Below are 16,829 nucleotides of genomic sequence, written 5' to 3'. Positions count from 1 at the left end.
GGCCAGCTTTTGGAGGAGCAAGCAGGGTCTGCCTGCGAGCAGGGCCCCATGAGGAGGTCCCGCTCCCTGTGCCCCCCTCGGGGCCCGGCACGATGAGGCTGGAGCTGCCGGCCCTGCGGCCGCCGCTACCACGGTGCAAGGCCCAGGGGACAGTGGCCTCACTCCCTTACGCTCAAAATACAAGGTGACTTGCCCTTCTGGCTTCCTCCAGACGCTGCGGGCACACTCCTCGTCTCCGTTACAGCCCACTCTGCAGATGGGCTGGTTCCTGGGGAGCTTTGTCAGCAGCCGCCCCGAAGTTGCTGTATGCGGCCCCAAAGCCACCCAACTGTCACATGGCCCTGGTGCCCTGACCTGCTCCGCGTGGGCTTGTGGGGGGCACAAGAGGGGTGCATTAGGAGCCAGCCACAAGCACAGCGCTGCTCAACCGCTTTGCACACACAGCTCATGGTTTGCAGCCATCCTGCTCTAAAAATGGCCTGTCCTGGGGAAATAGTGATGAAACCTGCATTTTTGTGCAAATTCATGTCCTGAACACCCTGGAGCTACCATCAAGGCTTGTCAGGTTTGCACCATCTCTCCTGTGTTTGGGCTGGTCTGGGGTTAAAATTTCCTCCCTGTGTCTTTTTTTTTTTTTTTTTTTTTTTCAGCGTGTCCTCTTCTGAGAGGAGCACCTATGATTTTCTTTGGTAGTCTGCATTAGAAAAACACTTCTTATCAGAACCAGATTGCAGACTGTGTTGAGTATCATGGCTTCCTCATTGCATTTGCTACATACAGATTTGTTTGTCTAAACAAACAAAAAACCTCAGACACATAAGAAAAATCCTGACTGAGCGTCAACTTTCAAGGCTTTTTGCACTGAGATAACCGCTAGCTTGCTTTTTCAGAAAAAGCTAAAAAGCACGCACTTGCATGATCTGCTGAAACAGGGCAGGGTGTTGAGGCTGAACTTCCTCATAATCTGTTAATCTTCTTCGTGGAATAAAATATTCCAACTACATCAAAATCCAGAAGGGTCCGAGATTGTTAAGCAGCGAGGAAGAAAGAAGTTCTACCAGCACATGTGAGAGGAAACTAGCTTAGGTAGTCCTAGTACCCAATATGCTGTGTTAAATGTTGCTTTTGTTAAAGGCTGCTGAGTTAACTGTGTAACACGTTACATTGGCTGGGAGGAGAGGCCCTGGGTGTCAGCAGAGGAACAGACAGTTTAGGCTGTCACATCCAAAGGAAAATAGCTTTTGTGTCAGGCAAAAGTGCTCTGGGCTTTCGGCAAGGAAAATCACCAAGTTTGAATTCTCCAAGGTGATGGAAAGCTAGTCATGGGAAAACTTGTGGACCAGGCTTGTCTCTTCATCATTCCCTTTACCTAACCAATGAATCTGATGGAGCCCAACACAAGTTTGTGTAGTTCTTTAATAATAACATCAAGGTCAGCAAGAATAATGACTGAATTTAACAAATGACACATGCAACAAACAGAGGGAGTAAAACATCATTGCACAGCACTGGCTGAACTGACAAAACATAATTCAACATCAGAACAGAGGGCTTGCTTCTTTTCCTTTGCTGCATCAGCACCACATATAAGGCAACGCTACTGACCAGTTACCCTCAGATCTCGCCAGAGTTCTCCAAAGCCAGACATTCCTCCCTTCCCCAAAATAAACGGTGACAGAAGATGCCTTCTTGCACCAAGGAGAGAGAGAATTCTGATGGCTGCCAAGGTTCGTGTGGGTGATGATTCAAAATACAGCCAGCAACAATGGGTAACATTTAGCAATTAAAAAAAATCTGAAACTTTGTCAAATGCAGCTGCTTAGTTCTTTGAGGCTGCAGAACACACTGATAGAAAGTATTGCAAGAGTTAAAAACAAAGGGAGTAACCAAAGTGATCTACTTAGAGCAAATGAAAGAAGTGTTTATTTAATGCCATCAGACATCTGTTTATTGCTGTTTAGACCAATCCTATACATAAGCATGTGCAAGTAGTAAACAGTGAGACCTGCTGAAGTCTTCTGATACTGCAGAGCAGACATAGTGCCACTCAACTCCTTTTGATCTATAACGAACCTTTACTTAAAAATTGGCTACTGTGGATTGATAGCCTGTGTAATGTGTTTCTAGGAAAGTTTTACAGAGAGAGAATACACAGGGTACCATATATCAGTATATGGTACACCATCTAATTCAACCTTATTTACATAGCATTAGTTGCCAAGGGAAGTTGATTTAAATTCAGACCCAAATTTCATTCTTAATACCTTAAGCTAGGTTCCTAAGATAGGACTGACATAAAAGGAGCATGATTTTTAAAAGCATTTGCAGTACCTCGGGGATGTCATTTTAGCATTTTAGCCACATTTAGGTTGATCCTAAACACAAGACCAGGTACAAATCTGCCACGAAACATGCTCTCATTTTTTTCTGAGAATGTTAGCAAGGGTCCACCAAAACTGAGCATGGGTTCTTTGCTTCAGCACCCAATCACCCCATGCCCAGTTGGTGTCTGGCCACGTCCCGCCCTGAATGGATCTGCAAAACTCTTTGCCAACAGACTGAGGGAGTGGGCAGCCTGGAATTATAGTGCTTCAATTAATGCTATGTAAAACAGGTATTCGTCACTACAGGAAATATTTCTACATTTATAAAAAAAGCAATACAACCATAAAGAAAAAAATACAACAAGCACAGCTTGATACAATAACATGCCATGAAATGTCATTGGCTTTATAATAATTTACTACAACTTGAAAAATGTTCTTTTATCCACAATGGACAGGAAATGCTTCCATCTAACATATGGTAAGCATGCAGTAACAATATATACAACAAAATTTTGGAGTTTATTTTTTATTCATAAACTGGATGATTACATAGGGATATTTAAAAATGATTATCTTTCTAGTCTGATGTAGGTTTTATTTTGCTTCTTTAATACTGTAGTGTTTTTTTTTTTTCCCTTAATTTGGGGAGAATGAAGATTTCTATATACATCTGCAAGAAGTTAGTTTTAGTTATGGAATATACACTACCTTTATTTATTTTTTTTCCCCAGCAGTAGATTTAGATTTATGGGTTTATATTTATTGTTTAAATGACATGAAAAACAAATTCTCAACACCATGTTGTTGAAAATCAATTTGTTTTCCAAACTTTTTTGAAATACTGAGGATCTGTTAAGAGAAATATTAATCGATTTACACTATACCCAAGTTTTACACCTTTCAACAGCACACCAAATCAAACAGCTATTTAACTAAATCCCATCCATCACAAGAGGGAGTCCAACTAAATTTGTGTCAGGGTGTTAAAAGCTTCCCACTCCCACCTGACAATCACAAAGTCATCTTGTTGAACTAACCATTCTGTAGCTGATTTAATTTGAAATAGTGAGTAGCAAAACTGTTGTTTATTTTACAATTCAGGGACTGCTCTGTGCCGCCTGCAGACAAAACAGTGTTGTGGGGGAATTAATCAGCCTTTTTGCAGAATATCCAGCCTTGGCTGTAAAATGAGTCTTCAGCTCCATTGTGATATCTCATCTTTGTGTTTATCTCATCTAAAAGATGGCATACTGGCCTAACAAGGGTAAGGCTAGTGAATGACAGTTAGACTGACCCTGGGTCTCATGGTAAGGCTTCATTCACGTATGTTCTGACCAAGAGGATCCCAAGGCAGGTCTCCACTGAGACTTTTTCAACTGTTCCTTTTCTTCCTTGAGCTTTTTTCTTTTTTCTCCCCCCCCTCCACTTTTTTTTTTTCCTAGAAAAGCTAGAATTAATATTTCCTACAGCACTGAAGTAAGTACTTGGCAAAGCATTTCTTTATCTGGTAAAAAATGATACAAGTATGAGAACCCTTAGATATTCATAGAGCTGCAGCTACAAAGGCAATTTACCTTTTATGACTTTGCAATTTCCAGAGAGAGAGTCTTTTTGTGAGAACTGATCCTGACAGTAAATTAGGGAGCCAGAGGTCTGACTGAAGTGCAGTGATCTCACCTATTGCTAGCACTGTGTTGCAAAGGCAGGTGCTCAGGAAGTTTGATATCTGTGCATATGCAATATTATGGAACACGGGGGGGGGGGGGGGGGGTGGGTCCCATAAAGGTGGGGAGAAAAGCATGGAGAAATGCAGCCAGTGCATTTCTTGGAAGACTGATTCCCTTCTTGCGTGTCCGATGTGTGATTTTTGCCTTAGTCAAAAACTGCTAAGTGAAGTGATATTTTTAAGAGTTGACAAGAGCGAGTAAGCAACTGGCTCTTCTTCACTATGAGTTTGGAAGGCATCTGCTACTTATTCAGGAAGAGAAAACAAAAAATAAAAATCCATGTGGAAATATTTTTAGGATGAAATAATGTAATTTACAGAAAAAAACAGAAACGCATCAGTGTTAACCATTTCAAACTGACAATAACAAGGAGCCCAAGCAGACTGGATTTAAAGAAATTGATACACCTAACCACTTGTTTATATTCAGAAACTTTCCTTCTAAAATGGAAAACAGCATTAAATTACACTGCTGAACTGCAGAGCTAATAGATGGGCATAATTAGATGGACATAATTAGTCTAAACTGAATGCAAAGACTCTTCTGTCAACCATACCTTTCCCAGATTCCTTTGCTCCATTTTTATGAACTCCTCTGTCCCACTGGGAGCACTGAAGGCTGACCTGCTGTGACTTACTCCTTGTCCTCAGGGGATGGGGTCAAAGCCTCGTGGCATACTGACAGGTTCATTTTTCAGTGTAATTCATTTTCCTAGTAGCACTCCGTTTTCACCTACTTGCACTTCCACATACCAACATACACAAATCCAGACACCAGAGCCCTACCCCTTCTCCTTTCTGGACCCTCCAAGATGACAATACCGTCCCTTCACCAACTCATGGTCCATGGGAACAGCTGCCTGACATCAGTTCTTTTCAGATCCACCAGGGTTTCTATACTTGCAGACCTGTTGTTGTCATTACTTGCTTGGCAGCTGGCATGTAAGTGAGATGTGATCGGCTTTCTGCCAACCCTTGAGCCTTGCACCATGCAGTTTGTGCACTTGTCTTCAGGTAATTGGCTGGGATCTGCACACAGAGGAGTCTTTCAGGGACAAAGTGGGGGGGAGAGCCTTGCTGAAATGGATCTTATTTGCCTTGTTCTTGCAGTCTCTTGGCTCTTCTTGCTTTGATAGTTTGGTGGCACTGATGCACAAGGGATTTTAAAAATAAAAGAAAACTAAGGAGAAAGAAAACTACAAAGTTGTTCATTCTGCTGTCACCCATTCCAAAAATGGTGTGGCATTCTCTGCCCTCCCCCAACCCCCCCCAGCTGATGGATGTGATACAGTACTGCTGAAAAAAGCCTCTCAAATGCTTCTGGAAGAGGCAGGAGCACAGCCAACCCCCTAGACTGCTGGGCGAGGCGGGGGCCGAGAGGGAGGGGGGGCCCGGTTGGGTGGCGGGGCTTGGGGCGGTGGGGGGAGAGGCGGGAGCGTGGAGGATGGGGAGGGGGCATGGGGCGTGGGCGAGCTGGGTGGAGGGGGGGTATAGATGGGGGCTGGGGGTGGAGGGTTGTAGATGGGGGCTGGGGGTGGAGATGACAGCGGGTATGCATTGTTGAGCGGGTATTTGGGGGGGGCCTCTGTGTTCTTCACTCTTGTGAAATTGATGCAACGGCCCTGGAATAAAAAAGAACAAAGCAGAAAGTCAGTTACTGATTGAGGCATTGGCATCCCAGCCAGAGCCCCCAATGGCTGGGTGCAAGGCTGATGTCCATGCATATATTCCTAGGCACATCATTTCATTCCCTCTTTTTCTCAGAGATGGATATTTTAAGAGCAAATCCTGTACTGAGCAACCAAGAGGTCAAAGTTAAACCCTAACAACAGCTCTTGTAGTGAAGGAGGATGTAAGCCTCTCCTGTTGTGTCCTGACTCTAGGGTCTTTATATGGAGCATCAAGTACTTCGAGTCATACTGGAGCTGCAAGAACTGCTCCTGATCCTTAGAACTGGCATCTGAGTCAGTGCACAACCTGTGGTCCCCGCTGCTACAGAAGTCCCAGACCTCAGTCTTGAACTTCCAACAGCATGAAACCTGGCCTCTCCACCTTTGGAATCTCTTTCTTTTTCAAATACCCAGCTTTTGTGTTCTATTTCTAATCATTTCCCTACTGGGCAAAAAGGAAGATTTGTTTAACTAGGTTACTTGCTCAGATTTTTTTCCTGAAATACATCTATGGTTCATTAGGATGTCTTTCTATTCTAGTGCTTGTGTGAAGCCAGTCATCTGCTTTTCTTGCTCTCTGTGGGAATGGTGCTAAGCTACAGTTTGTTGTACATTTTTAAACAAAACCTTTGCCCTCTGAGATATTCTTTATTTTTGGTCTTTTTTTTTTTTTTTTTTTTTTTCTCCCAAGTTCCACCTGCAAAAGATCCTACTATAAATACTTAAATGTCAGAATCAGCACTATTGTATTATGGGTTCATTCTTTTAGATATGAAATCATCTGAAAAGGCACTAGAGGATTTCTGAGCCTGTCCTTTGTTTTTAGATTCATGAGCATGAGCTTATTTTCAGTTTTCCTCATTCTTCTCCCAAAGTAAATTTCTTTCCTGGTGACAAAATGCCAAATGGAGTATTGAGCCCATGCAGGTTGGAGCAGATCTTCTGGGGTAGCATCATCCCTCTGAACTCTCTGCATGGTGCTATATTGTCTCCCTGCTGTACACAGCCTATGGACAAATGCTCTGCTAAAAAGGGACCCAAAGTGAAGTAAGGGAGATGCTGGTAGAAAGCCAGAAAAGTGATGGAGAAGGATTTGACAGGGATGAGTGGAGCTGGCATGGAAGGGGCTGACACATAAAGAGATACAGACAGCTCCTCTCCATGTGCTCTGCCAATTATATCATCATGTGGATACGAAAAAACATCTGTCTGAGCTGTAGCCATTCAGCAGAGGAAAGTGGATTCCTCACTGAAGCAGAGCAGCCCACAGCTGAGTGCAGGCTGTCTTGTGCAAGCAAAGGTCATTTAAGGAAAACAAAGATTTCACAGCGCCTTGAACCCTGCAAACATCACCTTGGGGCTGCTCCGAGCACGGCGGCAACTCCCTGTGTGTCTCAGCCCTGGCCATCTGTCAGCAGGAAGAACCTTTGGCTTCAGCTTGGGCTCTCCTTGAGGAATGGGACTCTGGGGCAGAGCAAAGACACACAGAAGGGCCAGGAATATGCCGATGGGATGATCAGGCTGAGGGAAGCCTGAAATTAGCATGCTGCTGCATCAGCTTAGAGCGTCCTTGGTTCTATTTGCTCTCTGCAGGCTGGTGTCTTTGCTTTAATGTTGCTTTAATGCACTTAGCTGTGATTTTAAGTAAATACTGCAGGGCAGGCCTGCTGAGTGAGTGAAAGTCTGAACCCAAGATTAACCAATTCTGCTCAGAGAGAAACAAAACATGAGAATGTTTTCCTTGTTCTAGATCCATGTCTCCTGCAATGGAAATTTAGCACTTTCAGACTATTATTTGCACTAGTTTTGTTTTCTTTATTTATGTTGAAAATGGAACAAACCCGAACAAAAAGCAGCAGTCCAGGAATTCCAGCCAGAGAACAAAAAGTTGTAACTGTTTTTGTGTGGAGAGATACTCTGTCTGGATGCTCCAGGGGTGAGGTTATGGTGCTGCTGATCCAAATGGAACTGAGCACACCCAAAGTGCATTCAAGAAGTTCAAAAATATGTGGGTTTGGGACCGGGGCAGGACTTATGGACTGAAAACCATCTAGCACTCATGGCAATGCCCAAGGCAAGGTCCAAAATGATATTACATCCTTACAGGGTTTGACTTCACTGGCAAAGACTTGACCTCTTATTGATAAGGACTGGCCTGAGGAAATCTGCAAGGGCATTATCATAAGAATGCTGCTAGCAACTCATACCAATGTACAGCTGCACCACATTTTACACTAGTTTTTGTAGTCAGCTACCACCTAGTGAACATGTGTCCGTGAACTACTGCTTTTACCCATGACTAACGATCTCTTTTCCCCAGTACTAGGCTTGATTTGAAATTAGAGAGCTCTTTTCTCAAGTGTCATTAAGCCTCCACTGTCCTCACTAGTGATGCTTTAAAACAGGATTGCTGGACATGCTGTCTGGTTGGAACTAGGAGTCGGACTGGAGGCAGAGGCAGACCAGAGAAAAGACAGCACAGGGAGTGCAGACAAGAGAGCCAGACTTGACCCAGAGCTTGCACAGCATGGAGCTGTACTCGTCAGACACCTCTTCCTCATTGCCGTGTACAGTAATGCTGGTCTGATTTAGAAGTTCAATCCTTCTACCCCTTGAAAAAGGATGAAGACTGGGGCTTTTTCTCAGATTGAGCCCACAGTTCCCTATCTTCTCCTATTTTCTTTTCTGTCTGGGTCAGCTGCTCTGCAGTGAATTCACAGTGACCTGTTTAAGCACGCCTCCTACTACTGTGCAAGAGGTAGTTCTGCAGGGCATCCAACGTGTGGAGGACAGATATACAGTTCAGGCTTCCTCCGTCTTTCATGTGAACTGACAGACAAAGGGAGTTCTTGTGTGTCATTGTTGGACATTTCTCTCACCCATGCAGAGGGAGATAAGAATGCCAGATAGCAGTTTTGAGTCCAGAGTGGACTTTGGCACATGGCCTCAGGGGAGATGGAAGAGCCAACATCTCTTACGGAAGGAGAATTGTCATATTGAATGACAAGGATATATCCAGGAAACAAACTAATATGCCATTACACAGGAGAGACAGAAAATATTTTACTAGTGCCCTGAGTACCAATGCAAAGAAGACCCAGGGAGAAGAGATCTACTTAAACCAAAAATCTGGATGTTAAACAATGATTTCATCTTGCATCTAGTGATCTGATAACAGACACAAAAGTGCAGAGGTTGTGCTAGCCAGTGTAACCACAGACAAGTAATCCTAGAGCTCCAGAAGACCCAGCTTTCTCTGAACTGCATGGCAAGAGAGATGTTTTCCCACCTGCAATTACCAGAAGGGGTCCCTGATTCACGGCTGGGCTTTGTACCATGCAATTGCAATACAAAAACAAAACATCAGCGTCATTAACCTTCATGATTCAGTGCTGTTTTATCTGGAAAAGCATCTGGATGAAGATCAAGTTGGCTGTTTAATCACCCATCCATTCAAGCGTTTACAGGGCTCTCCATTGCCAGCACAGTCCAACTCACCCCCCAGATAAAAAGGGTTGAAGTGAACAGTAATAGACCCTTGAAAAGTCTGGGCCCAAATGTCTTGTTCAACTTTGGAGGTCTGGATGCAATGCCTGAGTGGGTATCTGAGGTACTACAGGTAAGAGGGGTGCAGGATCTCTCTACAACCAGTGGAAGCACAAGAACCTTCACATGACTATATTTTAGGAGACATTCAACAGTCACCAGTTAGGAGCCCAAGCTTTATCATCTCATCTAAGTGCCCAGATTTAGATGGAGTGGGTGTGGAAGATTGTGGCAGAACATCCAGGAGGCAGGAAATCAACCCATTTCCACTAAATGCTACTTTGGATCCTTAAACAGAAGTCACCTCTCATTCCAGAAGAAAAAGCTCCTGAATCAGATTGTACCACAGTTTTGAGAATAAGAGGAGCCAATTCTGTGAGCCTTTCTAGCAGGGAGACGGTAGCTAGAGATACAGAACGGATGAACAGAGGGAATAGGCTGTATATTAAAGGGCTGCTGTGCTGAATGCCTTGGCTGGGTTTCACTTCCCTTTCTGCAGCCGCAACACTTCAGGGGGCAGAGTCACAGCTGTGCCTCAGAAGACAATTGGAGCAGTATGGAAACATTATTACATCTGAAATTTAGTGGAATCAGCAAAATCTGTGAGGGCAATTCATTCCAGCATTTTATGTTGTTTTTCTAAAGAGTATTGCTCAGATGCACATGCATAATGAATTCTGCATGGAGTGGCCTTGCTCTTTCACCTTCAACAGCTGATTGTCTTAGGGATGTAGGCAGGCAGCACTGCCTCCAGGACAGCAAAACACTTGGCTGCAGGAGGCTCATCTGCACTGATCATGGGCCTGGCCCTGCCAACGCTTTGCACATGGAGTGCTGTAGGGCTGCATGCTCGATCCAAGCTTTTCCCTTTGTTCTTCGCATTTGGTTGACTGGGGAGTGCTGCTTGGGTTGGAAGAGAAGGTGGGGTGAGGGGGCATTATGCTATCAAGGCCACAGCACAGGGTGGCAGCTGCTGCATGATCGAGAGAGTGAGCTGAGCATTTGTGTCTCAGAGGCTGATCTGGCAAGCAGAGGTGCAAAGAGCAGCGGATGCTTCAGCCACACTGTAGCATTTCCTAGGAATTCCACAGCCTTGCCCAAGCCACTTCCCACCACCTCCTGCCTCTCCTGCTGCTCATCTGGGACACCAGACCAGCTGGACGAGGGGCTGTCTCATCACGCATCACCGCCTGCCCAGAGCACTACCTGTGTGGCCCCTGGGTTGGGATGTGGCACACTGAACCCAGCTGGGGGTAACATGACTTTCTCCTGGGATGCGACTATTTTTTGTGCTAGGCAGCTAGCTCCCGGGCCCCCATCACAGAAGAACCCAGGTGAGGAAGCTTTTCTCTGGTTTCACCTCAGCCCTGCTGAGGAAGGAAAGGGAAGTCAGTCCCAGAGCAGCGGCATGCCCTCCACAGCACTGAGGAGGTATCTCTTTAACAGGGAAGATTGACCACATTTTTCTGAAGTTGAAAAATGTTTCTGTTTCTCTTGGTTTCCTATCAAGCTGGAATGAATACCTGGAAACATATCAATATTTTAAAATCATAAAACACTGGGACTGGCTTCTGAACTCCTGGGTTTGTGAAGAGACATTGGAAAAGATATGATCCTTAATGTTGTTTTGTATGGGTCATTTGTAATTCAAACTTTCCATAAACAATAACCTAATTTATCCTGTTGTTATGTGGAAGAGGAGAGAGAAAAATGAAAGTAAACACAAAAATAAAAAGCAGAGAGGAGAAAGAAGGAGAAAGAAAGAGAAAAAGAGAAATGAAGGTGGGGGGAGCTTTGAAAACTAACCTGTGATTTGATACCTGATTCTGAATCAAGCACACACAAAACTTACGAGAGATAACAGCCAAACGAATAACAAGAAAACACTAAATACACGAAGAATTACCACTAATCTCTGGAAGAGATAATTTACTAAAATGTAGCTACTTTAAAAGCAAAGCATATACATGGGTGGGAGAAACTAGTGCTGAATTCTCTAGGCCAAACCCTCCCCACCAAGGACTGATGGTGCTTTACTTGAACTCAGCCCAGGCCTGAACCTTCCAGGAATACCTGCGAGGCTGATGAACAGGGAGAGGAGCAGGACTGCAGAGTCCCAGTGCAGCTGACAGCAGCTCCGACCCTGTGGGGAGCAGGGTCGTGACGGCAGCTCACAGCCCGCAGGAGCCACACAGCCCAGGCAGCCTCTCTGGTGGCTGCAGAGAAAACTCGCCTCCAGCTGGTATGGTGCTGATCCCTCTTGTGAAAGAGGTCTTTGCACAGACACTTTACAAAACCTCTCTCTGAAAATGTGCTCCTTTGCGCCAGGACAAGGGTGATGCTGGGAAAAGGCCAGGGTGAGGATTCCCACCGCTTTCTTATCATTTGGGAAAAGCACTGGTCAGGGATCTCTTGGGCTCAAGGGTGTTTGCTACTCTGAACCTCCCCACCATCAAGATAACCCCAAAATCCCAGAGGGCTTCTGCTACATGACAGGATCCTGAGAGCTTGAAATATCCCTGCTTTCGTGACCTGAGCTGGCAGCACTTTTAAATCACACAAGGGTGTCTGGAGACAGTTTTAGGAAACTGTTAACTAGCTTCTGGGCTTTGTTACCAGCTGCTCTCAGTGAGATCAGTCTGTGTCAAATCCACTTGGTAATGCCAGGAAACACTGCCTTCTGTAGCAAGCACACTAATTACACAGCTACCTCTGTATCTGCTAGTCACCAAGCAACTATTAAAACTGTCTCATTTTGTGATAAAACATCACCGCAACAAAACCATTCCCATATGTCTCTTATTACACAGCCTTGAACTCAGTGTTGCTCATAAAACCTACCATTCCCAAGGCATTCCAGCCACCTTGTCCACTCATTAAATGATAAATTGGAGTCTTGATCTATTTTCTCCTAAAATTAGGAGGGAGACTTTCATTGATAAGAAGGAACTTTGGATAATTACTCCAATAGGCTTCTAATTATCTGGACTCTTATCATAGAGACAGTGCTGAAAACTAGGGATTATTATGGTATAACTTAAAAGACCTTGTGAAAAGTACTGCAGAATGATAAAGTTCAGGGTAAGATCCAGAGCATTCTGTCTGGTCTCAGTACTACAAGCCATGCTAGATGTAACTTTCTAACTCCCATTAAAGGAGTGGTACAAAATGGCATTTCCCTCTGAAACCAATAACGAAGTGAGATTTACCCCATACGAGAATGATAAACACATCACCAAAACTAGTGATCAGTGATCTCACTCATGGCAACTGAACTCCGGTTGTATCAGAGGCAGCTTCCTACACTTCAGATAAGCATCCTGTCTAAATTGAGGGGATACAGAAAAAGTATCTTTCTCTGATGCCTTAGGTATGGTTACTCTATTCAGATGTTAAGGCAATGGTCTGTATATGTACTTATATGATTCTGTTCTGTTCAAGCATTCCAAAAGCAAAATATATTGAAGAATAAAAGAAAATACTTTAAACTTCATGAAGTATTGCAGTTTTCGCAGATCTTTCACAGAATTTGGAATAAGTAAGAGCTGTATAAGCTCAGTCATGTCGGCTTATGATTAACACTCACCTATACCTACACCTATAGTGCTGTGCATCTGAGGGCTCCACAGTGCAAAGAGTGGTTCTGCCAATTCAACCTCCAGTTGAAATCTTACTCAGAAACTTACTCATATCTTCTGGTCTGTGACTGGCTCTTCAGACCTACCACAACCCAGATAATACCCATTGCTCTGACAGTCTCTGCCACTTGATATCTGCAACTACATCACACAGGACTGAATGAGCTGGGGAACCTACTGAAAAGAAAACATTCAAACTCCTACGAAAAGTGAAACAAGATGATACAGGCTTCTACTTTGCCAAAGTCAAGCGTGGGAATGAGTGTAATAACCTCATTCTTTGTCTTCTGCCAGAGTTTGGGAGCATGGCTCTTTCAGCAATGAGTGGGCATTTGTATGTCAGCAAACAGGCCTGATTACTTTTGCAGGAGCTAGTTTGGGCTTATTTACACTGTGGGATGGGTGTCATTTCCAGGAAGATCTGGTCATTCTTCCCATTGTCTTTCTGGAAAAGAGGTAGCTAGTCTTGGAGAAATGCGGAGTGACACATCAAAGACTCTGTCTCACACAGGATTGTAATTTTTCATCTGGAGGTTGAATAACAAAGTCTACTGGGTATGAGGAAAGGATTAAAAATCAAATGAAAAATGAAACATTACTTTGGCAGTGATAACTGGAACAACTAATCAAGGGCAGTGGTAAACATCCCTCTGGAGAGGAAAGAAGAGCCTGTAGGATCTATTCTTCTATAAATTGGTGATCTGGGGAAGACCTGTCTGAATGCAATTTGTCTTGGGGCAGAGAAGACAGGGCATGGTTGAGGACAGGATCTTCCACTATGTGCACAGGAGAAGAGCATAACTCAGTGGCGCTTTGTATGCTGTGTGACTCGGGAATTGCCTGTGCAGGGTAGCACTAACGGCTCAAGAAAACAGGAACTACTGTCTGTTGAATACTGTCCTACCAGTATTTAGTGAGAAATAATTGCCATCTCTGCAATCCCTGTTTGCTGGATTTTCCTGGGCTTCCTAGGCAAATCTGTGCCTGTCGAGGTAAAAGGCATATACTTGTAATTCTGCAATGAGACATGACTGGGACACTCCCCTTTATGAGCTGGCTACTCTCTAATTCATAAACAGAGGTCCAGCAGCTCGAGAGCCAGCTCTGGACTTTGTTTTTACAGTAACGAGCAGTCTGCTTTGCAGTAATCCTGCAAGCTGATGATCAGATCACTGGGCTTTTGGCTTCAAAGCTGTTAGTTCCAGGAAAAAGAGCTGATGTTTAGGTTAACTTTTCCATGGCTATTAATGGAAAACCACACTGCAATAATATGTGCAGAAAGGTTACAATTTTGTTCTCAAGCTCTGCAGCCTGTCAACAGAAACCTGTTAGCATAGATTTAACGATGGGTTAAACAACAGTTCCTTATCTGCGCCCATACATTTCTGAGTCTGCAGAAAGAAGAATCATCAAGTGGCAACACAGCAAGAGGTGTGTGAAGTCACCCGGAGGTCTTCCTTTTAAAGCATGGGAAAGCAGTTGTATCTCCTGCTTTCTGTTCTTTGTTTCAGAGGGTTTCTACTCATGACACCATGAAACAGCATGGCATGAAATCAGACAACTACCTTAAATCTTATCATCTCTAAAATAGACTGCTAATTCAAAATAGGGGAGCATCCAGGGGACTTCCTAGGATGGTAAGTCTTTCTCCTGTGCTTTGTGATGTCCAAAGCTGATTAATAATACATAGTACTGATCGTCTTGGCTACTCTGTAATGAAACAGACTTCTTGACTTTCAGTGTGACTTGCTGGAGGTTTGTGTGGCAGAATTTGCTTGTAAGTATCCACTTATGAACAAATAATTACAGCTTTTAGGGTGTTTTCATTGGATTCGTGCACTCCAAGCAAAGTCCCCAGCTAACCACTACATTCTTTCTCTGTTTTTTGACATCACTCTAATAATGCAGACTTAAGTTAAAAACAGTATCCCTATGTGCCAGCTACACTTAATAGGCTTTACAGTTCCTCATGAACCTGCTAACAGCCAAGTTTATTGCAAGTGCATAATGGCTGATGACCAGCCGTTGGTGCTAACACAAATAAAGTGCCTTTGTGTTCCCCATGGTCCACCTGGTCTCATTTTATGACTCCTCCAAAATACCACTTATGTGTTTGGAATTTGTAGTTATATTTAAAAAATGGGCCAGAAGCAGGGCCTGCAGCAATCAGGAGTTGCACGTATGTGTGTCAGCAATGGCTGACCGCCAGTGCTGTGCTTCACCCTGTCTGTTGTGTGACTCACTGATACGATGTGAGCCACTCTGCCAACATGATGGTGCCTACACCCATTGTGCCTTCATCTTCTCAGTGGCCACCCCATCTTGTCGACCTGACACTGAATGCTCTTTTTGTTCTTTGTGCAGCCACATTTGCCTAGGGTCCTGCAAGTACCACATGCTCTCACATCCAAGATGAGGGCCTGACCAGGCAAAAACAAGGATTGAATTAAGCTGCAGTTTAAGTCATCTCTTTCTGTGCCTTGGACTACAGGTAAAGCATCTGCTGTTGGTGCTTTTGTTTCTGGGTAGCTTTGCATGCCAAGCAAGTCCCTGAGGGTTCTTGGATGGCTGATGTAAGACCTAGGGTTTCCCTCACAAGTTCTCAATAAAGATGGGCCCACACACAGTCCAAATTTTTCAGCTGCTCATTTTTAGGAATTTATTGCAATCCCACAGGTACCAATGACCTCGCTTTCCCTTAAGGATAAGGAGGATAAGTCCAGCACTCTGTTGGCAGCTGCATGGGGGAAACACAACATTTAGTCAGTGAAGAAACATACGTGGCAGAGGGGGGCTTCTGGACATCTGTCACAAGGTGATTCTCTCTGTATCAGAATACTCCCCTTCCTCTTATAGGAATTTCACTTTCTATGTTTTTATTCATATTCTCAGAGCCTAAACACCTACTGAACATACGTGCAATGTTTTCTCTGAGAATATACAAACCTAGACACTTTTCTACGTCTGGCATCCTGGTCCCTCAATTCCCCCACAGCACAGCATTGTCATAATTTTGCTGCTCCAGTAAGGGTTTTATTCCAACGGCTAATTCATTCACCCCACAGCTGCAGAACTACTCATTCCATGCAGAGGAAAGTTTGAACTATGCTGTTCCATTGGCTTGTTTTGCCTTCTGCTTTTAAAACAAACTAGGAACCCCTTTTGTTTCTCATTTCATTAAATGGGAAGGCTGCCCTTTCTATGAGCCCCGTGGAGGAATATTCTCCACATAGAGAGCCTGCCCAGTCCCTCACTGCTCTAGAAAGCTGAAGTCAGCATTGAAGTGGGGTAATTCCTTGCCTCAATTCAAATCACGCTTTAAAACAAAGCTCAGTAAGTGTGACAGTTTCAGCGCTGCACTAAAAGCCTGACCAACCCTATTTCATACACAGTTTCTCAGAGAAGCAAAAAGCAGTTGTGAGTTTGGGGGTAGGAAGGGTGGGAGTGGATGAGAACCTGGAGCAGAAACTCATGCACCAACCTTCATATTGAGAAGAAGTGGTCCCGAGCTACAGGGAGAAACCCACACCACCAGCTGTATGCCTGCACCCAGACAGCTGTCCTCTGGCAAACAAATATATTCACACACCTCTATAATGTCAAGGAGCAAGCTCCCAGGTTATGTGGCAGCATAGTCCTTCTCTTTGTAGTTTAGATTTCATTTCCTTCCATTTCAGCACTTTGTGGGGCTTTGTGGGGCGAAAGACGATTAGTTATTTCCAAGAGAGGTCTTTAAAAGTGCACAGCTTTCTCCAGAAGCCAGGGAAAGTCACGGAAAGGAGGCTTCATTTTCTGAGAGTCTGAATTTGCCAGAGATAAGAAGAGACTTAAATTCCTCAAGTAGCAGAGCAGCCAGTGCTAATCTCCTCTGTGGAACACCCAATTATGTGAAGCATATTAAAATATTTTCAATTTTTTTTAA

At 44.1% G+C, this 16,829-nt stretch overlaps 1 protein-coding gene across 2 annotated transcripts in view; it reads right to left on the bottom strand.

Moving 5' to 3' along the window:
- Window positions 1–1,398: 1,398 nt before the first annotated feature.
- ANTXR1 (ANTXR cell adhesion molecule 1) overlaps window positions 1,399–16,829 on the bottom strand; it is a 117,226-nt gene continuing 101,795 nt past the window's right edge. The window contains exon 18 of one of the 2 annotated variants that reach the window (XM_035568810.2): window positions 1,399–5,675. In XM_035568810.2, coding sequence (XP_035424703.1) covers window positions 5,403–5,675 — 273 coding nt within the window. In that variant the 3' untranslated portion in view covers window positions 1,399–5,402. The remainder of the gene's footprint in view (window positions 5,676–16,829) is intronic. The other variant, XM_035568811.2, reaches the window with a different exon arrangement.

This window comes from Cygnus atratus, chromosome 27, assembly GCF_013377495.2.
Source record: "Cygnus atratus isolate AKBS03 ecotype Queensland, Australia chromosome 27, CAtr_DNAZoo_HiC_assembly, whole genome shotgun sequence".
Classification (NCBI taxonomy): domain Eukaryota; kingdom Metazoa; phylum Chordata; class Aves; order Anseriformes; family Anatidae; genus Cygnus; species Cygnus atratus.
The sequence above is the reverse complement of the archived record's forward strand: the minus strand, read 5'-3'. Positions and strand labels throughout refer to the sequence as shown.